At 52.5% G+C, this 24,223-nt stretch overlaps 2 protein-coding genes across 3 annotated transcripts; both read left to right on the forward strand.

Annotated features, from left to right (window-relative positions):
- The first annotated feature begins 5,274 nt into the window (after window positions 1-5,274).
- Window positions 5,275-10,302, forward strand: PGLYRP2 (peptidoglycan recognition protein 2). Its single transcript, XM_011384123.2, has 5 exons — window positions 5,275-5,365; window positions 6,465-7,427; window positions 8,209-8,419; window positions 8,988-9,285; window positions 10,193-10,302. The coding sequence occupies exons 1-5, from the start codon at window positions 5,275-5,277 to the stop codon at window positions 10,271-10,273; spliced, it is 1,644 nt and encodes a 547-aa protein (XP_011382425.1). The 3' UTR covers window positions 10,274-10,302.
- A 2,269-nt stretch (window positions 10,303-12,571) lies between these two features.
- Window positions 12,572-23,027, forward strand: RASAL3 (RAS protein activator like 3). 2 transcript variants are annotated; one of them, XM_011384087.2, is made up of 18 exons: window positions 12,572-12,631; window positions 12,761-13,095; window positions 14,827-14,984; window positions 15,125-15,203; window positions 15,315-15,376; window positions 15,746-15,816; window positions 16,412-16,538; window positions 16,626-16,724; window positions 17,175-17,717; window positions 18,075-18,219; window positions 18,464-18,608; window positions 19,444-19,680; window positions 19,771-19,972; window positions 20,079-20,197; window positions 21,099-21,489; window positions 21,748-21,905; window positions 22,405-22,468; window positions 22,567-23,027. In XM_011384087.2, exons 2-18 carry the CDS (start codon window positions 12,774-12,776, stop codon window positions 22,708-22,710), a joined length of 3,066 nt encoding a protein of 1,021 aa, XP_011382389.1. In that variant the 5' UTR covers window positions 12,572-12,631; window positions 12,761-12,773; the 3' UTR covers window positions 22,711-23,027. The 2 variants fall into 2 exon arrangements, with proteins under 2 accessions (XP_011382389.1, XP_011382390.1); XM_011384088.2 differs by having other exon boundaries at window positions 14,854-14,984.
- Window positions 23,028-24,223: the final 1,196 nt, after the last annotated feature.

Raw genomic sequence — 24,223 nt, forward strand, 5'->3', positions numbered from 1 at the left:
TTTGAGATTTTTCCACAACAGGCCCAATAATTATTTTGAACACTAAGGGAAAAAAAGAACCGAGCATTTGTCTTGCCTTTTTCATGTGAATTTTACCACTGGGTAACCAAATGGTACATGAGAGGATGTTTCTCTTTCCAGAGGTATTCTGGCTAATAAATGAAGAAGAAATAATATCACTTCAACATCACTGTGTTGTAGCTTCCAATGAATTAATAGATCTATGCAATGATCATCAATGGGAGATAACATGGCAAAAGGGAGACAGTGGGCAGAGACTACAGAAGAAATAAGATGTCTCATGAGTTGACACATGTCAACTGGATGACAATAAACATGGGGGTTCATTATACAATTCTCTCTACTTTTCAATATGTTTGAAATTTCTGTTTAGAAAAAAATGTTTAAAGCCCTTTGCCCTGTGTCATTCTATCAAAGCAGGGTGATGACAGCTAGGAGCCTATAGGCGCTGAGTAAATATTTCCCAGGAAATGCCAACATCTGGCCCTATTTATCCCACACTTGTTCTCTAGCTTACCGCCAAAGGCTAAGCTCACGATTTCACTATAATATTCAGTGTCCTCAGTTACAAAACTCCCTCCTCTCCTGTTCTAGGACCAGGTGTCTCAGAGATTAAATCTCACCTCTACTCTCCCAGAAAGATGCAACTGAAGTCAACTTCTGTATGCTGGGGATTGTAGAATAGCCCCAGGTGGAAGCTGTGAGGTCAGTAGCTCACACCATGACTTGCTATTCCCTTTGGCAAATTGGGCTCGACAAAGTCTGAAGCTGGCTTGCCCTGGCTTCAATGATTTGGCTGAGGTTTCAGATTGGCTCAAGGCCCAGCCCTAAGGCCTGGCTGGCTGCTGGGGGCTAGGGCCAGCAGGAAAGCCTGGGTTTGGACAAATTCCCAAGATGCAGAAATAATACATGACAAGAATGTGGGAGTCTGACCATAATAGATTATCCTGTGGGCTGGACCTCTGCTGGGGAGGCTGGGGCAGGTAGGCAGATCAGCAGAAAGGACTCTTTACTCATCAAGTGCTTTCCACATGCTAGTACCGTCCTTAGCTCTGTACATGTATCAGTTCATTTAACTCTCACAATAACACTATGAGGTTGGTACTATTTTCCTATTTTTAGAAATGGACGAAATGAAGGCTAAAGATAAAGCCACTTGCTCCAACTAGTAAGCAGCAGAGTGAGAATCTGAATCTAAGTGGGCTGGCTGAGTCAGCAAACTTTATTAAAAGGCCACATAAATCCAAATGAAATGAAATCTCTATCCTGAAGACATATCTGCACCCCCATGTTCACTGCAGCATTATTTGTGGTAGCCAAGACATGGAAAAAAGGTAAATGTCCATCGATAGATGAATGGATAAGAAAGAAGAAAAATCCTGCCATTTGTGACAAAACGAATGAAAGATGAGGGCATTATGCTAAATGAAATAAGTCAGACAGGAAGAGACGAATACTGTATGATCTCAGTTACATGTGAAATCCAAAAAAAAAAAAAAATACATAAATAAACTCATAGAAACAGAGAGTAGAAGAGTGATTACCAGGGGCTAGAGGTCAGAGAAATGGGGAGATGCTGGTCAAGGGGTACAAACTTCTAGTTAGAAGATAATAAGATCTGAGAATCTTAGGTATAGTTCGGTGACTGTAGTTAAAAATACTATATCATATACTTGAAAGTTGCTAAGAGAGTAGATCTTAAAAGTCCTCACTATACACAAAAAAAAAGTGAGGTGAGGTTGTATTAACTAATCTAACGGTGGTAAATATTTTTGCAATATGTATATGTATCAAATCAATTCATTGTACACTAAACTTACACAATGTCATATGCCAATTATATCTCAGTAAAGCTGGGGGTATGGGAGAAGTCACACAATAAATATTTTCAGCTTTGCAAACCAGATGGTCTCTGTCAAAACAACTGAAATCTGCTGTTATAGCATGAAAACAGTAATAAACGATATATAAACAAATAGGAAAGGATATAGTCCAATAAACCTTCATTTTAAAGGTGGTATATCCATACAATGGAATATAATTCAGCCATAAACAGGAATGATGCATGATAAAAACACTGATTCATACTATAATGTGGATGAATCTCAAAAATATTATGCTGTTTTTTTTTTAAAAAGCCAGACACAAAAAGTCATATATTATATGATTCTATATATATAAAATGACCAGAGCAGACAAATCCCTAGAGACAGAAAGCAAATCAGTTGTTGCCAGAGGCTGGTGGATAATGGAGAATGACTAATTAAAAGATACAGGGCTTTATTTCAGGGTGATAAAAATATTTTAGAGCTAGATAGCAGTGGTGGTTGCACAACATTTTGAATGTACTAAATGCCATAGAGTGTACACTTTAAAATAGTTTATGTTAGATAAATTTTACCTTGAAACAAACAAACGAATAAACAAACATTGCTTACAAAACTGACACCTGATCCATAGGCCGTAGTTCTCCAACTCTTGCTGTTCAGCATCTCTTAACAAACCCCAGAGCTGAATTAAAAAAAAAAAAAAAAAAAAGAACAGGTATATAAAATTTTAACTCAAAGCCCTACACACAGCAAGTTTTATTATTTTTATCAGGGTCTTCATTATTACTATATTACTGCTACCAAAGTGAATATTATTAACTCTGACCTTGGCCCCAAGCCCAGCCCTGCCCTAAATTCCTTTCCCTCTGGCTTCTGGCCCTGGGTCACTTCAGATCCAGGGTCCAGGACTCTGCCTGTCTATGACAATGCTACCTCTACTAGAGCTGTCCCCAAGTCCCTGTCTCTCGCAAGACTCCTATCTGCAGCCTGGAGGGAACTTGACCTACCCCGGCAGGTGAGCTTCATGAGGTGGGAGGGAAGTAGGGGTGGGGGTTGTTCATTGTGGGAACCGTAGTCTTTCTGCTGCCTCTCAAGCCCAGCTCAGACTAGGTGCCTTGGAGTGTGGGTACCTGATGTGTGTGTATGCGTGCATGTGTGTTTCACAGCCCACCTCCAAACTAACTATACATCCTTAATCAGGCCTTTTGTGCTTTCAGCAATCCCTCCGGGCTATGCACTTGGTCCCTGGCCTGTGTTGGGCACTTATGGGCACCCCAAGAGAACTCAGCATCTCCTAGTCTCAGGGAGAAGAAACTGGGCAGAGGCGCACCAAGCCCTAAATGGACAGGTCTGGGTCAAAGGGAGGAACACCTGGCTAGGGAGCCAGGATGGGAAAATGAGGGAACCAGGGGCAATCAGGGAGGCTTCCTAGAGGAAGGGGACTACCTAGAAGGTCACAAATCCCAGACAGATCCTAAGGGAAATGCCAACCAGCCATGTCATGACCCTGGCTCAAATTTGACCCAGCCTCTGCAACCAATTCCAAGCTTTAAAAGGGAATCGAGGCTGCCTCTCTAGCTGGTCCATGAACTCCTGGGTGTGGAGTCACCCTGCAGTTAGTCTGTAAACACTTCCCCAGCATGAAGGGTCACAATTACATTGACCCTGACCCATCCACAGAATAGTGGAAACATGCACTGAACTTGGAGCCCTCCCCATGTTTTAGCTTTGTGACCTTGGGCGAGTTACTTAACTTTTCTGAGCTCAACCACCTGCTGGGTAAAATGGGCAAAAGATGGTTAAATAAAACTGCAAGAGTCTTCCATAGCCATAGTCACTGGGACAGTCAGAGGTACAAACCCAGGGCCTATAAGCTGAATCAAGGTCATTCCCTGACCAAGTGGAAATCAAGTGCGGGGGAATCTCAGGTGACAGCCCCCCACAACATCAGGGGCTCACCACTGGTGGACACAGAGCCAGGACTACGGCGAGGCAAGGATCAGAATTCTTGACCTTTCTTTTCACCTCTGGTTCCAGTATGTCTCCGCACAGCACGGTTCCTGATCCCATCTTTATCTAAAATGTTGGCATTTTGTTCATCATAGATTTTTTTGCATTAATTTTGGTCTATTAAAATATTGCATTAAAATATTACTTATCTTGATGACTGAGATTTTCGACACTGCCTTAAATTTTGTGCCCGAGCAGGATGCTTCACTCTCCTCACTCTGCCCCTGTCCCAGATGGACACACAACCTATATCTCGCACGTGGCTCTACCAGGCAGAGCCTCCATCTGCAAATCCCTGGAAATTGGGACTAAAGGGAAGATATTTTGTCAGATTTACCTGGGGAGTACCTCAATTCATTCCCTTCCCTAGCACCCAACTTCCTGAGCCCCCACTGAGTGCCCAGCTTTGTGCCAGGTGATGCCGGGTCCCCAGAAAGATGACACCCGGATATCTGAGCAGGTCCCCTGGGAAATCCCAGGTCTGGCTCAGCCTGGGCATTCCCAGACCCGCCCAGGGCCCGCCCTGCACTTGAGGACCCCGCCTGGTGGGTACCCCGGACACTCCCCAGGGTGGTTTCGGGATAGGAGGCCCACAGTGAAGCAATTTACATGGCAGCCCCAGGCACATTAAGCCCATCCCATCTGATGCTCTAATAAAGGGGAGGCAGTCTCACTTCTGCGGGTACTCAACCACAGCCCTGGGGGAAGAGGAAGGACCCCTCAGTGACAACCCAGGTGAGCCCAGACACCACCAGCTCTTGGGACAAAGCCAGGGTCTGGAAGGCCCTGGTCCAATCCCTACTCTCAGCCATGCCTGATGGCTTGGGATCAGGAGCTGGAACTAGATGAGAGGGGACATCTTCTGGTCCCTTTGGTCCAGAGTATGCATCGGCAAAAATAATTCCCAGCCCCTGCACCCATTCTCTGCCTGAGCCGGAAGTGCTGGCAGCAAAAGCAGGAGGCAGTGCCAACTTCAGGCCTCTCCTTCTCTCCCCTTCCCCAGCTCAGCTGGTCTTACCAGTTGGGCGGACACCTGAGAGTCCCCTGTGGTGGCCAGCAGCAGCTACTGAATGATTAGGAAGTGGGTAGGGCTTGTTGGATTGGCCTCAGTCTGTCTCTCTTCTGTTGGCATCTGAATTACCTGGCCTCTAGGTGCTTCCTGGGATAGGCCTGCCTTATTGACTCTTGACTTCATCCTGGGAGGGACAGGATAGGATGATAGAGCCCCTGAGACCCACATGACATTGACACAGGGTACTTTGTTCCCACACCCCGGCTGCCTCCCGCCCACAGCTCTGCAAGAGGCAACCGTGTCATTCACCGTTGGACTTTGACAGTGACCAAAGGCTGTGCTCAGTTCTCCACACCTGTCTCCTTCCAGCTCTGCTGAGGTCTCCGCTTAGGTTAACCGGATATGTCTCCTAGAAGCTGGAACCCCACAACGGTGGTCCAAGGTGTCCATTGGATCCTGCTTGGATTGTTCCTGTGGCTGGAGCCAGGGTCAGGTGGGTCAGAAGGCAGAGGCCTGGGACCAGGACAATCAGTTCTGCAGAAGTATACTGCCATACCCTTTGTGTCCAGCCTTGCATAGGATGAGACTGGAAACCCCAGGAGACCCGTTACAAGGAATCTCCTGTCTGGGAACACAGATGCTCCCAGCCCCATAGAATCAGGGCAGCAGGTAGGCGAAAGACCTGGGGCCTAAAGAAGAAAAATGAGGAAGGCTTCCTGGAGAAGAGGACGCAGATCTAGGACAGAAAGAAGAATTTTACTTGAGGAGAAGCAGGAAAGGGCATTTAAGGTAGAAAGAACAGAGGAACTACAGTGTGGACTGTCAGTGGAAAAAAACAAAAATGCCTGGGTTCAAATTCTGCTTCTGCCACTTCCTAGCTCTGTAACCACAGGCTGGTCAATTAACCTCTCTTTGCTCACGGAGTCATTGAGAAGATTAGGTTTGTTAAATTATATAAGTTACCTAGAATGATGCCTAGCACACAGTAAATGTTAATAAATGTTAGCTGTCATTCAACAACTCACCCCAGCTCTCTCTAAACCTAGCATTTCTGGGTTCCAAGTTCAGCTGCTTACATTTCCCCCACAAGGCACAGGCCCACCCTCTCCTCCCCTGGGCAACCTCCTGACATCTTTCTCTCTAAAATTCCCCAAACTCTAACCTATCACAAAAAGAACTATCCACCTTTCCCTCAAAATACCTGGGGACTCTGCCCACTTTTGTCCATCATACCACAACCACTCAGCTTTGGCCACCTTATTACTCACCTCCACAGTCTCCCCTTCTCAACTCTAGGCCCCTGAAAATTCATTCTCCACATGGCAGCCAAAGGAGCAATCTTAGAATGCCAGCCTGGCCATTTCTCTCTCCTTCTCAGGAACCTACCATGGCTCCCCAGTGCTCACGGATAGTCTAAGCTCTTTAACCTGTTGTCTGTGCCTCAGTTTCCTCATTTACACAAGGACAGGGTTGGGGTCACAGTGTTATCAGATGGAGAGTTGGGGGCATTGAGAATATGTGGAAGCAGCAGAGGGGGGCTCCGGAACAGGGCATGCCAGGCCTCTGACCTAATGCCATCCCTCCTTCTGCAGCATCCCTGCCCCTCCTCATGGACTCTGTCATCCAGGTCCTGGCTGAGCTTGAGCAGAAGGCACCGGTCACCGAGGCCATCCCCATTGCCTCTGTGTGGCAGCTGTCAGCCCAGCACTCTGGCCCCCAGGACCCCCTCCATCACTTCCTGCTACAGAGCTGGAGTCTCCAGGCCATCGAGTTGGATCCCACCACACTGAGCCCAGAGTTGCAAGGCCTGACAAAGGAGGTGGCCCGACACAGTGTGCAGGGCAGGCAAGAATACGGGGTGGTACTGGCACCTGATGGCTCAACGGTGGCCGTGGAGCCTCTTCTGGCAGGGCTGGAAGCAGGGCTGCAGGGGCACAGGCTTATTAACTTGCCCTTGGACAGCACAGCCACTCCTCCAGATGCCAGCGACCACTCTCCAGATGTCCGAGTCACCTCTCCAGATAACCAAGCCTCCTCGCCAGATGCCAAGGCCAAAGCCCCAACCACCGTGGACAGCCTCCTGGTTACTTTGGCCAGAGACCTGGGTTTGACTTTCCTCCAGGGCCCCAAGAATTGGAGCCACCCAGGCCTGGGAGCTGAGGGCTGCTGGGACCAGCTCTCTACCCCCCGGAACTTCACGCTTCTGAACCCTGAGGCATCACCGCTCACCACAGCTTTTCTCAATGGTGCTCTGGATGGGGCCCTCCTTGGAGACTACCTGACTCGGGCTCCGAAGCCCCGGCCACGCCTCAGCCACCTGCTGAGCCAGTACTATGGACCTGGGGTGGCCGGAGACCCAACACTTCGCAGCAACTTCCGAAGGCAGAACGGAGCTACTCTGATTTCAGCTCCCGCCCTGACTCAGCAGGTGTGGGGGACCCTCATCCTGCTACAGAGGCTGGAGCCTGCACACCCTCAGCTGCAGGGCATGAGCCAAGAACAGCTGGTGCTGGTGGCCACCCATGCCACCAAGGAATTCACCGAGGCCTTCTTGGGTGAGAAGGGCCCCCACCTTCTATGACTGTCCCTCACAAAGACACAGACACTCTCAGCCCCATGTAGTCAGAGGGATCCAGGTCTAGGGGATTCTGAAGGGGGCAGTAGGGCTCTAGCTTAGGGGCCAGGGCAGCTGCACAGGTAAGGAAAGGCTAGATTTGGGTCTTGAAGGATGACTGGGAGTTCATAGGACAAAAAGGAAAGTGAGGAAGAAGGCATTGAGGAGGTGGGCTCAGCAAATGCAAAAGCACATATTGGAATGGAAGTTCAGCCAGTTACTCCTGTGCATCTTTAGGTGAGTTGCTTCACTTCTCTGAATCTCACTTTCTTCAGCGAGGCAGAGTAAATCATTGCTACCTCTTGGATTTGCTGGATGACTTAAGAAAGATGAAGCATGTAAAGCAAGTAGCACACAAGTGGAGCATGAGAAACGAGGGTCAAGATTCCTCTTTTCTTATTGTAAGCTGTCTCTCCTAGGGGTCAGAGAAGGGCCAGCTGTAGAGAGTGTTGCGTCTTGGGCTGTAAAAAGCCTTGAAGTCTGAACTACAATTCTTGAAGTTTATCCTGAAGCGGGTGGGAGTCATAGCAGATATTCCAACAGGACTAACTCAGATTTAGTTAAGTTAGATCCCAATGAAGGTCAATGTGATGTGAGATTGAACTGTCCCCAAATCTGGAAGGAGGCTGGGAGGAATGGCCCATATGAGCTTTCTAATGGGGGTGCAAGTGGCAGGCAGAGAAATACTGGCTGACTCCAGCCCCGGACGCCCTTACCTGCAGGGTGCCCGGCCATCCATCCCCGTTGCGTCTGGGGCGCGGCGCCGTACCGGGGCCACCCGACGCCGCTGCGGCTGCCGCTCGGGTTCTTGTACGTGCATCACACGTACGTGCCTGCTCTCCCCTGTACAACCCTCGCGAGCTGTGCCGCCAACATGCGCTCCATGCAGCGCTTCCACCAGGACACGCGCGGCTGGGATGACATCGGCTACAGGTAGGCGGGGCCCGACGAGACAGGGGCGGGACCTGTTACGTAAGGGAACAACTGGGTGGGCGGGGCCTCAAGCAGGGGGCGGGGGTTAACCAGAGCAAACTTGGCAAGAAGGAGGAGGATTTTGAGGTGGAGAGGGGTGTGGCCTAAACAAGCGTGGGGCCCTAACAGAGCTCGGGAATACTCAACAGTGGGAAACTTGGGTCTGGGGTGAGACTAGAAAAGGAGGAGGGGCCTGGGAGAGGGAAAGGACCTGTGGTAGCGACTAGGGTTGAGGCGCGGCAGTGATGGGGTTTGGCCTAAGACAGAAAAGGGCTGTGAATCGGGCAGGGACTGTACTCGAGAAAATGCGGAGGGGGCTGGGCAGAAAGGAGCGTGGTCAGTGCCGAGGGTCAGATCCAGAGAACCAGGTTTCTGGAGTGGCATTTGGTGGGGTAGTGGGATGAGGCCGGAGCCAGGAAAAGACAGCGCAACCAGTCAGGACTTGGGGTGGGGGTGGCCCTTCGCACATATATGGGGCAGGTCGCCCTCTTACGCTGCGCGGTGCCTGTCCCCCCACCCCACCCTGTAGTTTTGTGATGGGCTCAGACGGCTACATGTACGAGGGCCGAGGCTGGCACTGGGTGGGCGCTCACACACGTGGCTACAACTCCCGCGGCTTCGGCCTGGCTTTCGTGGGCAACTATACCGCGGAACTGCCGGTCGAGGCCGCGCTGCGCGTGGTGCGCGACGTGCTCCCCAGGTGTGCGGTGCGCGCCGGTCTCCTACGGCCGGACTATAAGCTGCTTGGCCACCGCCAACTCGTGCCCACGGACTGCCCTGGTGACGCGCTCTTCCAGCTGCTGCGCACCTGGCCACACTTCGACGCGGTGAGTCCGCAACACCCGCACTACCTCAGCCTGCGACCCATCTGACACAAGCTCAGCTCCTGACCCCTGTCTGCCTGCCCAACCTCGGCAGGCCCCTCTCTCCTTCCTGTAACTCCTCTGCCCACACAGCCTCAGCCAGGTCCCTGATCTCCCTTGCGGCCCTTCTATTCAGGCAACTTAGGCCCAGTATTAAGTTGTTCTGCTCGCAACATTTCCTACCACCACCGCCACTACTACCACCACCCCATCCTCTGCCTGCTCAACCTCAGCCTAGCCCCTGATCCGGCCAGCTTGTCCTCTGCCAAGCCTTCATCACTTCTACCCTCCCAATCAGGGCATGGACCCTGACCCCTGCAGCAGCCATTCTGCCCCCACAACGTCAGCCTGGCCTGCATCACTATGCCCAAGTCACAACCCTCCTACCTACACAGTCTCATCCCAGCCCACCCAACCTTGGCCTTGCCCCTGCCCCCCTACCCAGAGGCCTTCCGTTCACACAAGGGTCACCTAGCCCATGACCCTCTACAGAAAACCCCTTGCCTGTCTAGCTGTCCAGCCCCTAACCCTATGTTGCACAGTCTTTTGCCCAGTCTCAGCCCTGAGGATGCTTGCTCAGCCCCAGCCTCCTTGACCCTGATGACGATTCTTATGCTGGAACAATCTAGGCCCAGCCAGCGCAACCTGGGCCCCACCCCGACCTCAATGACTAAAACATCTCTATGCTCACACACCTGCACAATCTCATATTACCTGCATATTGCCACTCTATTTTGTTAAGCGGGCCTGCAGTCAGTGTTGTACCTACCCCCTCACTTAGTCCTTTTCCCCATGCAGGGACCCACTATGAGGAGGGGAAACTCAGCCTCAACCGACCCCCCCAAGCCTCACGCTCTCTTGTCTTTTCTAGAATGTGAAGCTAAGAACTGCCAGAAGGGCCTCCAGGAGATCCAAGAGGAAGCCACCTCCAGTCACGCCTACCAGCCAATGAACTTCCAATAAAGAGATTATGGAAAGAAAGCTTGTGTCTGTGCATCATCTGTGTTTGCACACGTCATCTCAGTTTGGGTTTGCCCAAAAGCAGACCCTGAGACAAGAATTCCAGTGTAAGTCGTTTGGAAGGTGATCTCAGGACATATTAGTTGGAGAACAAGGAAGAGAGGTAGGGAAGGGAAGACAGCCTGGAAAGGGTGCTTTATCAAGCAGGTTGGCACTTGGGGTGCATGGAGCTCATTCCCACTCGGGACCTCTGGGAAACAGCATAGGACACACACCTCAAAGTCATCCCACTGAAGACACAAGAGAGCTAGGTTATTGATCCTCAAACTCCCATAGTCTATGGACTGAGGGCTGCTCTCTGGGTGGTGTTAATTCTCTGGCACTTCAGGGCTGCTTGTTGTATGGGCAGAGTGGACTTCACCTGTCAAAGAAAATCCTCCAGCAAAAATGCAGGGAATTGGGAGTGGGGCCACTATGCAGCGAAGTGATAAACGCTCAGGGATACAGTAGAACATGGGGAAACTCCATTGTGTGTGCAAGGAGTGGCCCAATTCGGTATGAATAAAGTGGGCATATCTAAAGTGTGTGCACCTGTGTGAACATGTACAGCTCCAGGAGAAGGGTCTTTGGCCCTCACTGAAGATCTACCTCTTCAAGATGGTCTTAGAATTTGCAAGGCCCATACACATGAAAATGCAGAGCCCCTTGTTCAAAAAGCAAGAGCTTCAAGGCAGCTATCGCAGAGCATTAAATCAAATGTAGTGTGGAGGCCTTCTGAGCATGGGTGACTGCACAGGGTGACTGCACAGGCCACACGCCCATCAAGGTGACTGCACAGGCCACATGCCCATCAAGGTGGTCCTAATGACCCTACCCTGTGGATTCTGGTCACCCCTGCCTTTACACAAACTGTTCCTTCTACCTAGCATGCTCTTCCCATGGTCAGGCTCCTTCTCATGCTTCAGGCTGCAGATGTCCCCTCCTCTGGGCTGCCCTCTTTGATTTTTACCGTTCAAAAACTGTCACTTCTGTTCAGCCTCTACTTGAGTCTGTCTATATTCTTCTAAGTCCTCCTCACCAGCTAGAAATGTCCTGCGTTCGTGTTCAGTATCTGTTTCCCTGGCTAAACTGTGAGCTCCAGGAGGATAGGAATCATGTTGGTTTAGTTCCTTGTGACTTCTCTAGCATCTAGCACGTAGTAGTCACTCAGGAAACAATTGTTGACTAAAAGAAGGCTCCCATTATGAACCTTCTGAAACTGATATTATCATTGCATTGTATAAGTATGAAAACAAGGCCCCAGAGAGAGGAAGTGACTTGTCTGAAGTCACGCAGCGAGAGGAAGACCACCTGGCACTGGAATCCATTCCTGGGTCAGGATTCTACTGACTCACTTAATCCTCGGAACGTATTTTCCCACCTCTTTTTTTTTTTCAAGAAAACATTTATTAGAAAAGTGCACCAAAATATACAGCTTAATGAATTTTCATAACCAAACACATCCATGTAACCGACACCCAGCTCAAGAAATAGAAATGTTAAATTTATGAGAATTTCATCTCAATTTTAAAAACAGAAACAAAAACCACCATCATGCTTCCCCATCCTACCCCCACCTTCCTTGTCACTAGCCCCACCAAAGAAAACTGATATCCTGACTTGTTGCACATAGTTTTGCCTGCTTTGGAACTTTACATAAATGGAACCAAACAGTGTATTGTGTGTGTGTGTGTGTGTGTGTGTGTGTGTGTGTGTGTGTGTGTGTGTTTTGGGGGGAGTTGCTCAGTATTGTTCGTGATTCATCCAAATTCGATCATTTAGTAATTTGTTCATTCTCATTGCCGCATGGTATTCCACTGTGGGAAGAGACCACAATTTATCCACTCTAAGGTATATGGACACTTGGGTTGTTGCCAGTTTGGGGCTTTTATAAATAGCACCAGTGGGCAAGTCTATTGGATGAACTGTTGGGTCAGAGGAGAGGGGTACAGTCAATATTTGTCAATCAGGCCAATTTTCCAGCTTGGGTGAATTTGTCTACACTCTGGCCAGCAGTGGATGAGAGTTCCAGAGGATCCATGTTCTAACCAGTATTTGGGCAATATGTGCCCATTTTGCAGAGAAGGCAACTAAGGCTCAGAGAGGGGCATGTGCTATCTCCTGGTCAGTGAGAGATTCTGGGTCCTGCCCTGTCACCTCCTCTTCTCCCGCATCCTGCCCCCACTGTGCCCTCCCAGCCTGGCAATGGGGTGGGGTGGGACAGACAGGGTCACGTGGAGTAGCGTTCAGCAGGAAGAAGCCAGGCAGGGTGCAGACGGCTGCTGGTTCTGGGGCTGGTCAGGAAATCAAGGTAAGGGAAGGAGTGTGTGTGGGCCCTGAGGGGTTTTCCTCGGGGCAGAGCTGAGAGTGGGGAGGGGGCCAAGACGAGGGAAGCATGTGGGCAGACATTGGGCAGAACTGTTACCCTCTCATCCCCCAGGAGAATTTCAATCATGGACCCACCATCAACAAACCAGGCCTTCCAATCTCAGCCTGCAGCCACATCCCCACTAACCTCCTACCGCTGGCATACAGGGTCTAGTGGAGAGAGGGGGGCTGGAGGGTTCCACTGGGGCCGCTTTGCAGGCTGGGGGAGGGCCTTGAGCCACCAGGAACCCATGGTCAGCAGCCAGCCTGCCCGTCGCTCGCTGTTCCGCCGTGTCCTCTCTGCGCCCCCCAAGGAATCACGTACGAGCCGCCTCCGAATATCCAAGACTCTCTGGGGGAGGCATAAGAGTCCACCACTGGAGCCAGAGCCAGAGCCAGAGGCCTCAGGTACCCGGAGTTGGGGCTGGGCTGGGGGACCGGATGCTTGGGTTTTGTCTGCCTCCAGAGCATCAGCCTTACAGACACAGGAAGTTGTGGGGAGTGCAAAAGCCCAACAGGAAGTGGCTGGGGCCCCCGGCTGCCCTCTTCCTTCTTTCCCCCTTACCCAGGGCCTGAGGTGTGGGGTGTGGCCAGGGACCTGTGGGTAAGGGGGTCCAGCCTGGAAAAGGGACAGAGAATAGACTGACAATAGTGCTGCAAAAGGCTCTTGGCCCCAGCAGGTCTCTGCTCATATCCAATAGCCTATGCTCATCCTCTCCTGCCTAGATATCCATCTCAGCCACATTCTGCTCTCCTGTCCTCTGGCTTCTATGTCTTAGTTTCTTCACTCCCTTGGGCCTCAGCTTCCCCGCATCAGTTAAGCGGGAATCATGAACCCTACCCTAAAGGGTATATGCTTTCATTCATTTATTTATTCATTCATTCATTCAAGCAGAGGTCTGTTGAGCATTTACCATGTGCCAGGCCCTGGTTTAGGCACTGAGGACACAACAGTAAACAAACAGATGTCACTGTCTGCCATGTGAGGCTCACAGTGTAGCGGGCATGATAGACAGTAAACAAGTAAACACAAAAATGACAGAGAAAGCTAAGTATCACACAGAGGTATCATGAGGATTGGAGCTCACGAATGAAGGGCTAGCCCAAGGCCTAGCATATCTGAAGTATTTTAAGTGGCCTATTACAAGTGGTAGTTATTATTCCTTCCCCTGGTGGTAAAACAATAGGACAGACAGATAATCTAGGAGGATTGGTTCAGCCTTCCTATTCCTGGAAGTTCATTTAATTCTCACCATTCATAGTCCCATTTTATAGAGACACCCCTTCAGCTCCCTCTAGGGTATCAGATATTGCCCGCTCCATAGAATCCAGAGAGAGCTCTCTAACAAGCAGACCAGATCCTCCCCTGCTCAAATGCCGTCCATGGCTCCCCACTACCCCGGGATAAAACCTCTTCTAACTGGTACCCACGGTCCTCCACCAATCCCTTCTTGGACCTTCCCTTCTAGCCTCTGAGCCCCCCAAGCCCTTTGCTCTTCCCTGTATTTCCCTGGGCCTTGCCATTTCCCAGCCTTTGATCAAGCTGTTACTGCCACCATCCCCTCCATCTCTGTCAAAATCCAACCTGCTGTTCGAGTCCCAGCACAAACTTAACTCCTCTAGGAGGCCTTCCCTGGCCCACTGCACTACCACCTCCCCTACCCCAGCCTCTTTCTATTCTTTTGTTAAACTTTGAATATATTCCACCTTGGACTAGTTACTTATGTAAGGAACCAAGGCTTGTGTCCTGTTGTTTAATCTCTTGGACCTACCCACCATCTCAGTTAAGAGAAGAATGTTGTGGCTGAAGCCCAGCTCAACCATTCACAAGCTGGGTGGACCTGGAAAGTCACTCAACCTCTCTGGGTTTCAGTTTCCTCCTTGGTAAAATGGGGTTATAATAGCCCTTTTAATGGCTTTGGAGGATTAAATGAGCAGTGAACACAGTATAGGTCACAGAGGAGGTAGGCTGTGTCCTCTACCCATGGCCGGTAGAGAGGAGCCCCAGAGAGGGGCCTTGCTCAATAACTACATGATATGGCTGCTTGAGGTGGGGGGCATGAGAGGAACTTAGGAGGGAATCCCCATTGAGCCTTGGTGAATGGAAAGGGTGGTCTGAGGGACAGGAAGGACTCCCAGGTCCCCTGCACCTCTTCTTCTACCCAGAGCCTGAGCCAGAGTCGGAGACCCCTACCCCACAGATCCCCGAGGCTCCCACACCCGATGTGCCCGTTTGGAACATTAGGGCCTTCACGCTGCTCGATGGGAGGCTGGTGCTGCTTGGGGGTGAGGAGGAGGTGAGAAGGGGGCCATGGGCCAAGAGAGGGAAGGTTGGTGAAGGGAGGGGGAATAGTAGAAAGCTGTCTGCCTTTCTGTGGGTCTGCCTGCCTGCCTGCCTGCTTCTCCTTTCTGACTACCCACTCCTGCGGGGGAACAGGGTCCTCGCCGGTCCCGGGCAGGGAGTGCTAGTTCCGAAGGCAGCATCCAGGCAGTCGTGAGGAACCTCAGGGATCCAGGTAAGAAAGTGTGAGAGGTGGGGAGGGCTGCGGCATTTGGGAGCCTGTCAAGGTGGGGCAGAATCCAAGATAATACCATCCTTCAATCTTCTACCCCTGACCACCTCTTAGATCGGATCCCTGGAAAGACTGAGCCAGAGGCTGCTGGCCCCACCCAAGTTCACAACGTTCGGGTGAGGCATCCAGTAGGGGGGGTGTATGGGAGAGCAAAGACTCTCTGATCCTCAGAGGTGAAAGAGGACTCTTACTGGGCGATCCTGGGCAAGTCACTGAACCTCTGGGCTTCAGTGTCTCTATCTGTCAAATGGAGCTAAAGAGAGAACCCCCCTCTCTGGGCTGTTTATGAGAAATCAATAGAAAATTCAGGAAAGCATACAACTAGTGTTTTAGAAATGGGAGCTATTGGCTGTATTTACTATTCTTGCTAATGTAGCCTGAGCTTGTGGTCCCCCAAGACCAGCAGATCTTCCAAGATATCCTGGGGGAAAGGAGCCGAGGAGGGAACACAAGGTTCTGCCCAGCTGACATACCCCTCCCCACAGGGGTTGCTCAAACGGCTGAAAGAAAAGAAAAAGGCCAGGTCGGAGCTGGGATCCAATGCCTCCCGAGATGGGTAAGGGTCTCTGTGGAGCTGGAGGGGCTGGAATTCAATATTTCCCTCCCCGTCACCTTCTGGCTATCATTCTGATCTTCACTGCATACCCTCTGTGGCCCCCTCTGTGTCCTGCCCTGTGTTGCATGCTGGGGCCACTAGCACGAAGCCAGTCTCAGATAGGGTTTCACACAATAACTCAAACAAGAGCTAAGTCAACACCCTGGCCTGGGAGTGTCAGGGAAGGGACCCTTGAGCTGAGATCTGAAGGATGGATGGAAATTAACTAGGCCAAGAAGGGCAGGAAAAGCATTCCAGGCAGAGGAAACAGCATGTGCAAAGGCCAAGAGGCCAGATGAAGACACAAAAACAAGGCCAGTGTGACTGAAGTTCAGACTGTGTGGAATTAAGCGAGGGCAAAGAATGTCAAAAGGTGAAAAGGTCTATACTCTGCAAGGTCATATAGGCCACCATGAGGAGTTGGGTTGATCCTAAATGCGAAAGGCTCAAATCCAATTTATGTTCAAGTTCATCCCGGCATCCCTCCACCCTTCAGGCTATAGGGAGTGGAGTTCAAAGGAAGGAGAAATGAGCTTGTTCTCTGCCCCTTCCCCAGACCCTCCAGTACTCTGGGCTCTCGGGAATCGTTGGCCACACTCTCTGAGCTGGACCTGGGCTCCGAGCGGGATGTGCGGGTTTGGCCCCTGCACCCCAGCCTCCTGGGGGAGCCCCACTGCTTCCAGGTAAATGCAGGCAACTCTTCACATCACCCCGACCCTTTGGCTCCACCTTTGGTCTCAACCGCAATCTGGGATCCTCCTCCCCACCAGGTAACGTGGGCAGGCGGGAGCCGCTGCTTCTCCTGTCAGTCCGCCGCTGAGAGAGACCGCTGGATAGAGGACCTTCGTCGCCACTTCCAGCCCAGCCAGGTTGGTACTGCGGACAGTCAGGGACAAGGAGGCCCTGCCCACAGCCGGGGTCCCGCCCCTTCCACCAACCCAAACCCCACCCCGCTCCATAGCGCCGCCCCTTAAACTCTCCCCACTCACACCTGTGCAACCATTTCGAGGCCCTCTCCATCTAGTACTAGCCCCTTGCACTACGACCCCGTCCCTTCTATTCAGTCCGGGCCCTATTTGTGCCCAAAGCCCCGCCTGCCAGGTAGTTTTCAAGTCCCCACCCCGAGGCTATTCCTCCACACCCTGTAGCCCCGATCTGTCCGGGAGATCTCCCAGAACAGCTGGAAGGTTTTCGCATGGCTGCCTTGGGAGCCCCGTGGCCCCACTATCTTCTTCTAGGGGCCCAACACGAGCACCGCGTTTTACCTCTGGGGCCCACCATCGAACACCCACGTCCCCTCTCACCACTCTGGTCCACAGGACAACGTGGAGCGGGAAGAGACGTGGCTGAGCGTTTGGGTGCACGAGGCGAAGGGGCTGCCCCGGGCGGCGGCGGGGACGCCGGGAGTGCGCGCTGAGCTGTGGCTGGACGGAGCGTTGCTGGCGCGCACAGCGCCGCGGACTGGCCCGGGCCAGCTCTTCTGGGCAGAGCGCTTCCACTTCGAAGCGCTGCCGCCCGCGCGTCGCGTGTCGTTGCGGCTGCGCGGAGCCGGCCCGGGGGGCGCGGTGCTGGGACGCGCGACAGTGGCTCTAGAGGAGCTGGGCGCCTCCGGCGCGCCCGCCGCGGGCCTGGAGCGCTGGTTCCCACTGTTGGGGGCTCCAGCCGGCGCCGCGCTGCGGGCGCGGATCCAGGCGCGGCGCCTGCGCGTGCTGCCGTCCGAGCGCTATAAGGAGCTGGCTGAGTTCCTCACTTTCCACTACGCGCGCCTCTGCGGGGCGCTGGAGCCCGCGCTCTCCGCGCTGACCAAGGAGGAGTTGGCAGCTGCCATGGTGCGCGTGCTGCGGGCCACCGGCCGGGCGCAGGTGCGTCACCGTGACGCGGCGGACCTGGGTGACTAGAGGCTGACCTGTCGCGCTCTCCGAGCAGGGGTCGGGAGCAGAACCAAATGGCACCTGGAGGGACATTGTCTTAGCTTCAACTGCAAGGGGCCGGGCACATTGAGGGGCGGGTTCTGAGCTGAGCTTCAGCGCTGAAAGGCTTAAGTTCCTGCGGTGAGGAGTGGAGGGTCCCGCCTGTTAGGTACCCTAGTAGTGAGGCTCAGACCTCAGCTGTAGCTCTGAGGGTCGGGGCCTGTGACCAGGGAAGAGGAACCCTCCAAGAGCAGGGATTCCCCCTAACTCAGTCTGCGCCCCGCCCAACGTGAACCCCGCTATGCCCAGGCACTCGTGACAGACTTGGGAACCGCGGAGCTTGCACGCAGTGGAGGCCGTGAGGCGCTGCTGTTTCGGGAAAACACATTGGCCACCAAGGCCATCGATGAGTACATGAAGCTGGTGGCACAGGACTACCTCCAAGAGACACTAGGTGAGGGGCAGGGGCTGTCAGAAGCCTGCTGGGCGGGCTAGGGGACCCCGGGGGAGATTTGGGAATCTGGGTAACCTGGATTCTGGTAGTAGGTGGTGCCTTCGGGGTTCTCTGATTCTGGAGAGAATTGGGGACTCCCCGAGATGCTAGGGGTCTCTGGAGTAAGTTGGAGATAGAGTCGGAGGCTGGGTGTAGTGGTCCTGGTGGTCATGGCCCTGGCCTGTCTTGCTGTGCTGGACTGCAGGGCAGGTGGTTCGGCGTCTCTGTGCCTCCACTGAGGACTGTGAGGTGGATCCCAGCAAGTGCCCCGCCTCAGAGCTTCCCCAGCACCAAGCCAGACTGCAAAACAGCTGCGAGGAGGTCTTCCAGAACATCATCCACTCCTACAAGTAAGAATCAGGACTCTAGCACCTGAGCCTGACCCTACCTCCCACTCACTGTGCTAGTTGCCAGATAAAATATAGGGTGCCTCGTTAAATACGATTCAATGTTTGGGACATACTTATACTAAAAAAAATATTCATTTTTTATCTGAAATTCAAGTTTAATTGTCATCCTAAAGTTTTATTTGCTAAATCTGGCAACCCTTTCCCAATGTCATGTCACCTAACCCCAAGTAACCTGCAACCCAATTCCTTGTGCTCTAACCATAGGTGACTCCATTTCATGCCACCTGACCCCAGTTAACATAGGACCTCAATCCTATGACCTCTGATTCCAGATGATGACATGCCCTCAATCTCATGACCCTTGCCTTAAGTGATCCTGTACCCCAAATCCCATGCAACTGATCACAGGAAAGCTAGGATTCCAATTCATTGACCTCTGACCTTAAGTTAATCTGTATGCCTAATCCCATGTCACCTGGAACAATAATACCATGATTTCTGAACCCAAGTGACCCTGTAACCCCAAACCTTCTATTTCATATCATGTACTCTGTCTGGCACCATAATTTCATGCCCAATTATAGCTAGAGCCCAAGCTCATAGCCTCTGTCCCCAAGTGAACTCATACTCCCAAATCCAAGATTTCTGACTCCAGAGACCATCACAATAACACCATAAACCTTGAGCCCAAGCATCATTATTTCTGATGTCTCCAATATTGAAACTCAGAATGCAGGTGACTCCTGATCCCTGACCTTAAGATTTTGATATTTTGATCATCCATGAACTTTATGCGCATACCCTCCCCCTCTGACCATTGCCTTCTTTTCTCCAGCTGGTTCCCAGAAGAGCTAGGCACCGTATTCTCAGGCTGGCGAGAAGCATGCAAGGCACGTGGCTCTGAGGCGCTGGGTCCCCGGCTGGTGTGTGCCTCTCTCTTCCTGCGGCTCCTATGTCCTGCCATCCTGGCGCCCAGCCTCTTTGGCCTGGCACCAGAGCACCCAGCACCCGGCCCAGCCCGTGCTCTCACACTGATTGCCAAGGTCATCCAGAATCTCGCCAACCGTGCCCCGTAGGTGCTGGGAGGCTGGGGGCCATGGCAGGGCCGGGGGACTGTGTGGCAGATGCCTGACCTGACCCACCCAATTGGACCTTGACCCAGGTTTGGTGAGAAGGAGGCCTACATGGACTTCATGAATAGTTTCCTGGAGGATCATGGACCTGCCATGCAACACTTCCTGGACCAAGTGGCCGTGGTGGATGTGGATGCAGCACCCAGTAGTTACCAGGGCAGCAGTGATCTGGCTCTCCAGCTGGCGGTCCTGCACGCCCAGCTCTGTACCATCTTTGCTGAACTTGACCAGGTGTGCCCTGAGCCCAGAGCCCAGGACATGGGGTAGGGAGGCAAGAAAGCAGGGAGCCTCTGGCCCCAGGGAGCTTGCTCAACCTCCTCCCTGCATGCCTCACCAGGCAACCCGTGACAGCCTGGAACCACTGCCCACTATCCTGAAAGCCATTGAGGAGGGCCGGCCAGTACCTGTGTCTGTGCCGATGCGTCTCCCACCACCCCCAGCCCAGGTCCATTCCAGGTAATCGGCCTGCCTTCAGTCTGGTCTAGTTTGGATGGGTGAGAGCAAGGGCAAAGGCAAGCACAGGATCGGACTGGGATCAGAGGTGAAGGCAGGATCATGTCAGGGGTCAGGGATGGAGTCATCTTGGGGTCAGTCTCAAAAACAGTGTTGGATGAAGGTCAGAGGCTGGAAACCGGGTCATTCAAGAGGTCAGGGAGAGGGTCACAGTGTGATCAGAAGGCAAGCACAGGATCAAACTGAAGTTCAAGGTAGGAATTGATCATTGCAGAGGTCGGAAAGAAGTACACCTGGGGTCAGAGAGAGAAAGTGATATTGTGGTAAGCAATGAGGGTCAGGTTTCAGTGAGAAGTTATGGATGTGGTCAAATCAGGGGTCAGATGTTAAAATTCATCATCAGGGTAAAGGACAGCTTCATATTATAAGCAGAGCTCAGGTTAGTTGGAGTCAAGGGTATGGGTATGGGCAGAGTCATATTTGGGGGCGAGGTTAGGGACCATGGTCTTTCAGGGGGCAGAGACAGGGTCAGTTTAAAGTCAGAGGTTGGGGACAAGAGGAGTTCGGATTAGGAAGGAAGATGGTACTCTTGGGAGCAGAGGTCAAGCCCAAGGTCAGATTGGAATCAGAGGTTACAGAGAGGGTCAGGTCAAGAGTCATACTGTATCAGAGTTCAGGGACAAGGCTAGAGAAGAATCAGAGATTAGACTGGGGTTATGTCAAGGGTCATAGAGAAGATAGAATTGTCAGAAGTCCAGGAAAAGTCAGAGTCAAAATGTGATCCCATCAGAAACAAAGTCACATAGAAGTAAAAAGATCATGTGAGGTCATTTCAGGTCAGAAGTAGGGATGGGGTCAGTTCAAGGGCCAGTCAAAGGTCTGAGCTCCTCCATCCCACTCCCAGCTTTTTGGCAGGGGAGAAGCCTGGCTTTCTGCCTCCTCGAGACCTCCCCAAACACACTCCTCTCATCTCCAAGAGCCAGTCCCTGCGCAGCGTTCAAGGTGCAGGCAGTTGGGCCTGGCAGCGGCCAGCGGAGGAGCGGCCTCCACGTCTGCCCCGGGCGGTGCAGCGCACACAAAGCGTACCGCCTAGCCGCCCCGCTCGCCGCCGCCCATCTGCAGGGCCCGGGCCGCGACCCAAAGGTTCCCAACGCACCGGCCCCGCGCCCCGCGGCAGGCACTGGACCGGGGCCTCGGCCTCGCTGCCTCGGAAGCCGTCAGTACCCTGGCAGCGCCAGCTGGACCAGCCGCGGGATAGAGACCAGGCTCTGGGTACGCACCGACCGATGGGCAAGGTGAGGTCCAGCCTAAGACCGAGGGGAGAGAATAGATTGAAGGCAAGGCAGGTCTGGGTTCAAATATGAGCTCCCTGTGCTGTGTGGCTCCGAGTCTAGCCCAACCCTCTCTGAGCTTGTTTCCTCAACACAAGAGAGTGAGATTCCAAGAGGCAGGGCTGTGAGGAGGCAGAGAGCAAGGGTCAGGAAGGTCAGGATCTTCAGGGAGAAGAAAAGCCAAGACGGCGGGTCAGGCTACAGTTGCTTTCTCCCCTACAGCTGGCAGAGCTGCAGTGCGAGGTGGCCGCTTTGCGCGAGGAACAGAAGGTGCTATCCGGCCTCGTGGAGTCGCTGGGCACCCACATCAGGGCCTTAACCGAGCAACAGCAGCAGCTTCGCGGCCAGCTGGAGGACCTGGACTCCAGGCTCCGTGGAGGGTGAGCCCTGCCTTCTCCATTAATTCCGCCCCCAGGTGGACACACTAAACGTAGTCAGATCGGCCCAGGCCCCGCTATCGTTCAGGCCCTGTCTCTCAAGTCAATCAGTCCCACTCAAACTCTGCCTGGCACGGCCACGCCCCCCAGGCCAGCCCCGCCCCAACCCACCTGTCTAGGACCCGCCTCTTGGTCAGCTTCGCCCGCCCCTAGATGAATCTGCCCCAGGTCTTCTCGTCAGTACCCATCCCTCAATCAGCCCCTCCTAAACAGGTTGGGCCAGGCGGGCCAAGCCCCGCCTCCAAGGGTTGGTTGGTCCTTTCACCTAGGCATTCCAGGATCTGATTCAGCCCCTTCTTCAAATTTACCTAGGCCCCGCCCCCAGTCTGGACAGACCCCGCCTCCACTTCGAGCCCCGCCCCTGAATCCCCGGCTCTCCAATCAGGGGCAGGAGGCGAGTTCTCCAGCCTCTGAGCCTCCCACCTCTCCCTGATCCCCACAGGACCTTGCATTTGGATCCAGAGCGCGATTCCCCAAGCAGTGAGGCCCACAGGCTGGAAAGTCTGGTGAGACCCAAGGCTTGGGGCAGATATGGGCGATGAGGGAACGAGGGTTGGGGTGCAACTCTCCCCTGTCTCCGAGCCCACTCCCACTGCTTCCCCAGGAGCGCCGCCTGGCTAAGATAGAGAGTTCTCAAGCACAGCTGGGAGATGCCATACAGAGCCTGCAGCTTCTTCCAAGGACATCGGGGTCCCGGAGCCAGCCTCTGCCCCTCAAAGCATCCTCCGTCAATGGAGACACGACCTGAGCTGCCCACTCCACTCCACGGGGTCTGAGAGCAAAGAGATAGCCGTTTTAGGTACCCCCTCCGAACCTTGTTTGAGCAGCCTACAGTGAGGAATGGAACTGTACGTGCCAATCAGTCTGGCACCACGAAGTTGCCCAGTAAAATCTTGATTTCAGTAAAATCAATGGTTTCTTTGCCTTAAGCGTTGTCAATCAAAAAGCACCCCGCTCCCATTCAGCTCTTCCAAATTCTCCCCTAATCGGATGGGCACATGAAGGTGCAATGTAAAAAGATTCTCACCAACTGTGTGACCTCAGGCCTTCACTCTCTGAGCTTCAATGTCCTCATCTGTAAATTGGATCTAAAATTCCTTACACAGAAGATCCGTAGTTTACAAAAAAAAAAAAAAGTATTCGTTCATCAGTTTTAGGGCCAGCACCTGTTTCTGAACAATGCCCAGACCCCACCTCCACCAACCCCGAGGCCCCAGATAAGAACATTTTCCAGGGCCCCTAAATCCTACACCAGCTCCCTCATGGCAGGGAGGGCATGGGTCTGGGAAGTGGGTGAAGAAAGGGGTGGTAGGTGTAGAGATAGTTGAGCTCTGTGGGTGCTGGTTGGGTAAATGAGGGAATTTGAATCGTGGGTTGGTGGATGGGTGAGGGGTAGGGTGAGTGAGACAAGAAGAAGAGAATAGGTTAACATTTGCTGGATATTTGCTCTGGTAGGTGAGAACTTAAGTAGGTGAGTAGCTGTGATGGGTATGAGTGCCTAGAAAAGGCCTGGATCATAGTAGGAAATAAATATTTAAATTGAGTATGTGGTTATATATACTGCATGAACATTTGTTGAGGTGACCTGAAACTCTTGAGCTGGGCAGTGAGGAAACAGTAATGAACTAGACAGACAGGACTTCTGTCCTCATGGAACTTACACTCTAGTGGAGAAGATAAACAAGTAAACATGCAATTGATGGTTGGATGGATGTTTGGATGGCTGGATGGAAGGTTCTGTGTAAGGAAGGGCGGGTACTTGCTTGGTTATATGGATAAGTAGGTATGTACTTGGGCGGTGGTTGGGCGGTTTGAGTGGGTTTTGGGGCGTGTGGATGGGTGAGTAGGTGGTTAGTTGGTTGAGTAGATCCATGGTTGATCGATTGAGTGTGTGGATGAATGGGTGGGTAGACAGATGAGTGGCTGGACATGTCGATGGGTGGTAGCTGTGAGAAGGCAGGAAGCTTAGCCTAACATGCGTGCATGATGGGGTAGTCCTGGAGCCTGCGATTCTGGGGGTTGGGTGGAGAAGAGGGGCTTAGGATTGGGGACTAGGGCAGGCTCTAGGAGCATGGAAGTGCTGAAGTCCAGTGTGGATAATGAGGAAGGAGGCAGTGAGTTTGTTGTTGGAAGGTAACTGAGGACTAAAGGCTAAGGATTGGGTGGTTCTGTGGAGTTCTCAATGAGCTATGAGTGACCCAGAGGAGAACTTCTCTGCCCTCTCCCCACACTTCTGGTGCTACTAACAAGCATAGCATTGG

The sequence above is a fragment of the Pteropus vampyrus genome, unplaced genomic scaffold (assembly GCF_000151845.1).
Source record: "Pteropus vampyrus isolate Shadow unplaced genomic scaffold, Pvam_2.0 Scaffold561, whole genome shotgun sequence".
In the NCBI taxonomy this organism is placed as follows: Eukaryota; Metazoa; Chordata; class Mammalia; order Chiroptera; family Pteropodidae; genus Pteropus; species Pteropus vampyrus.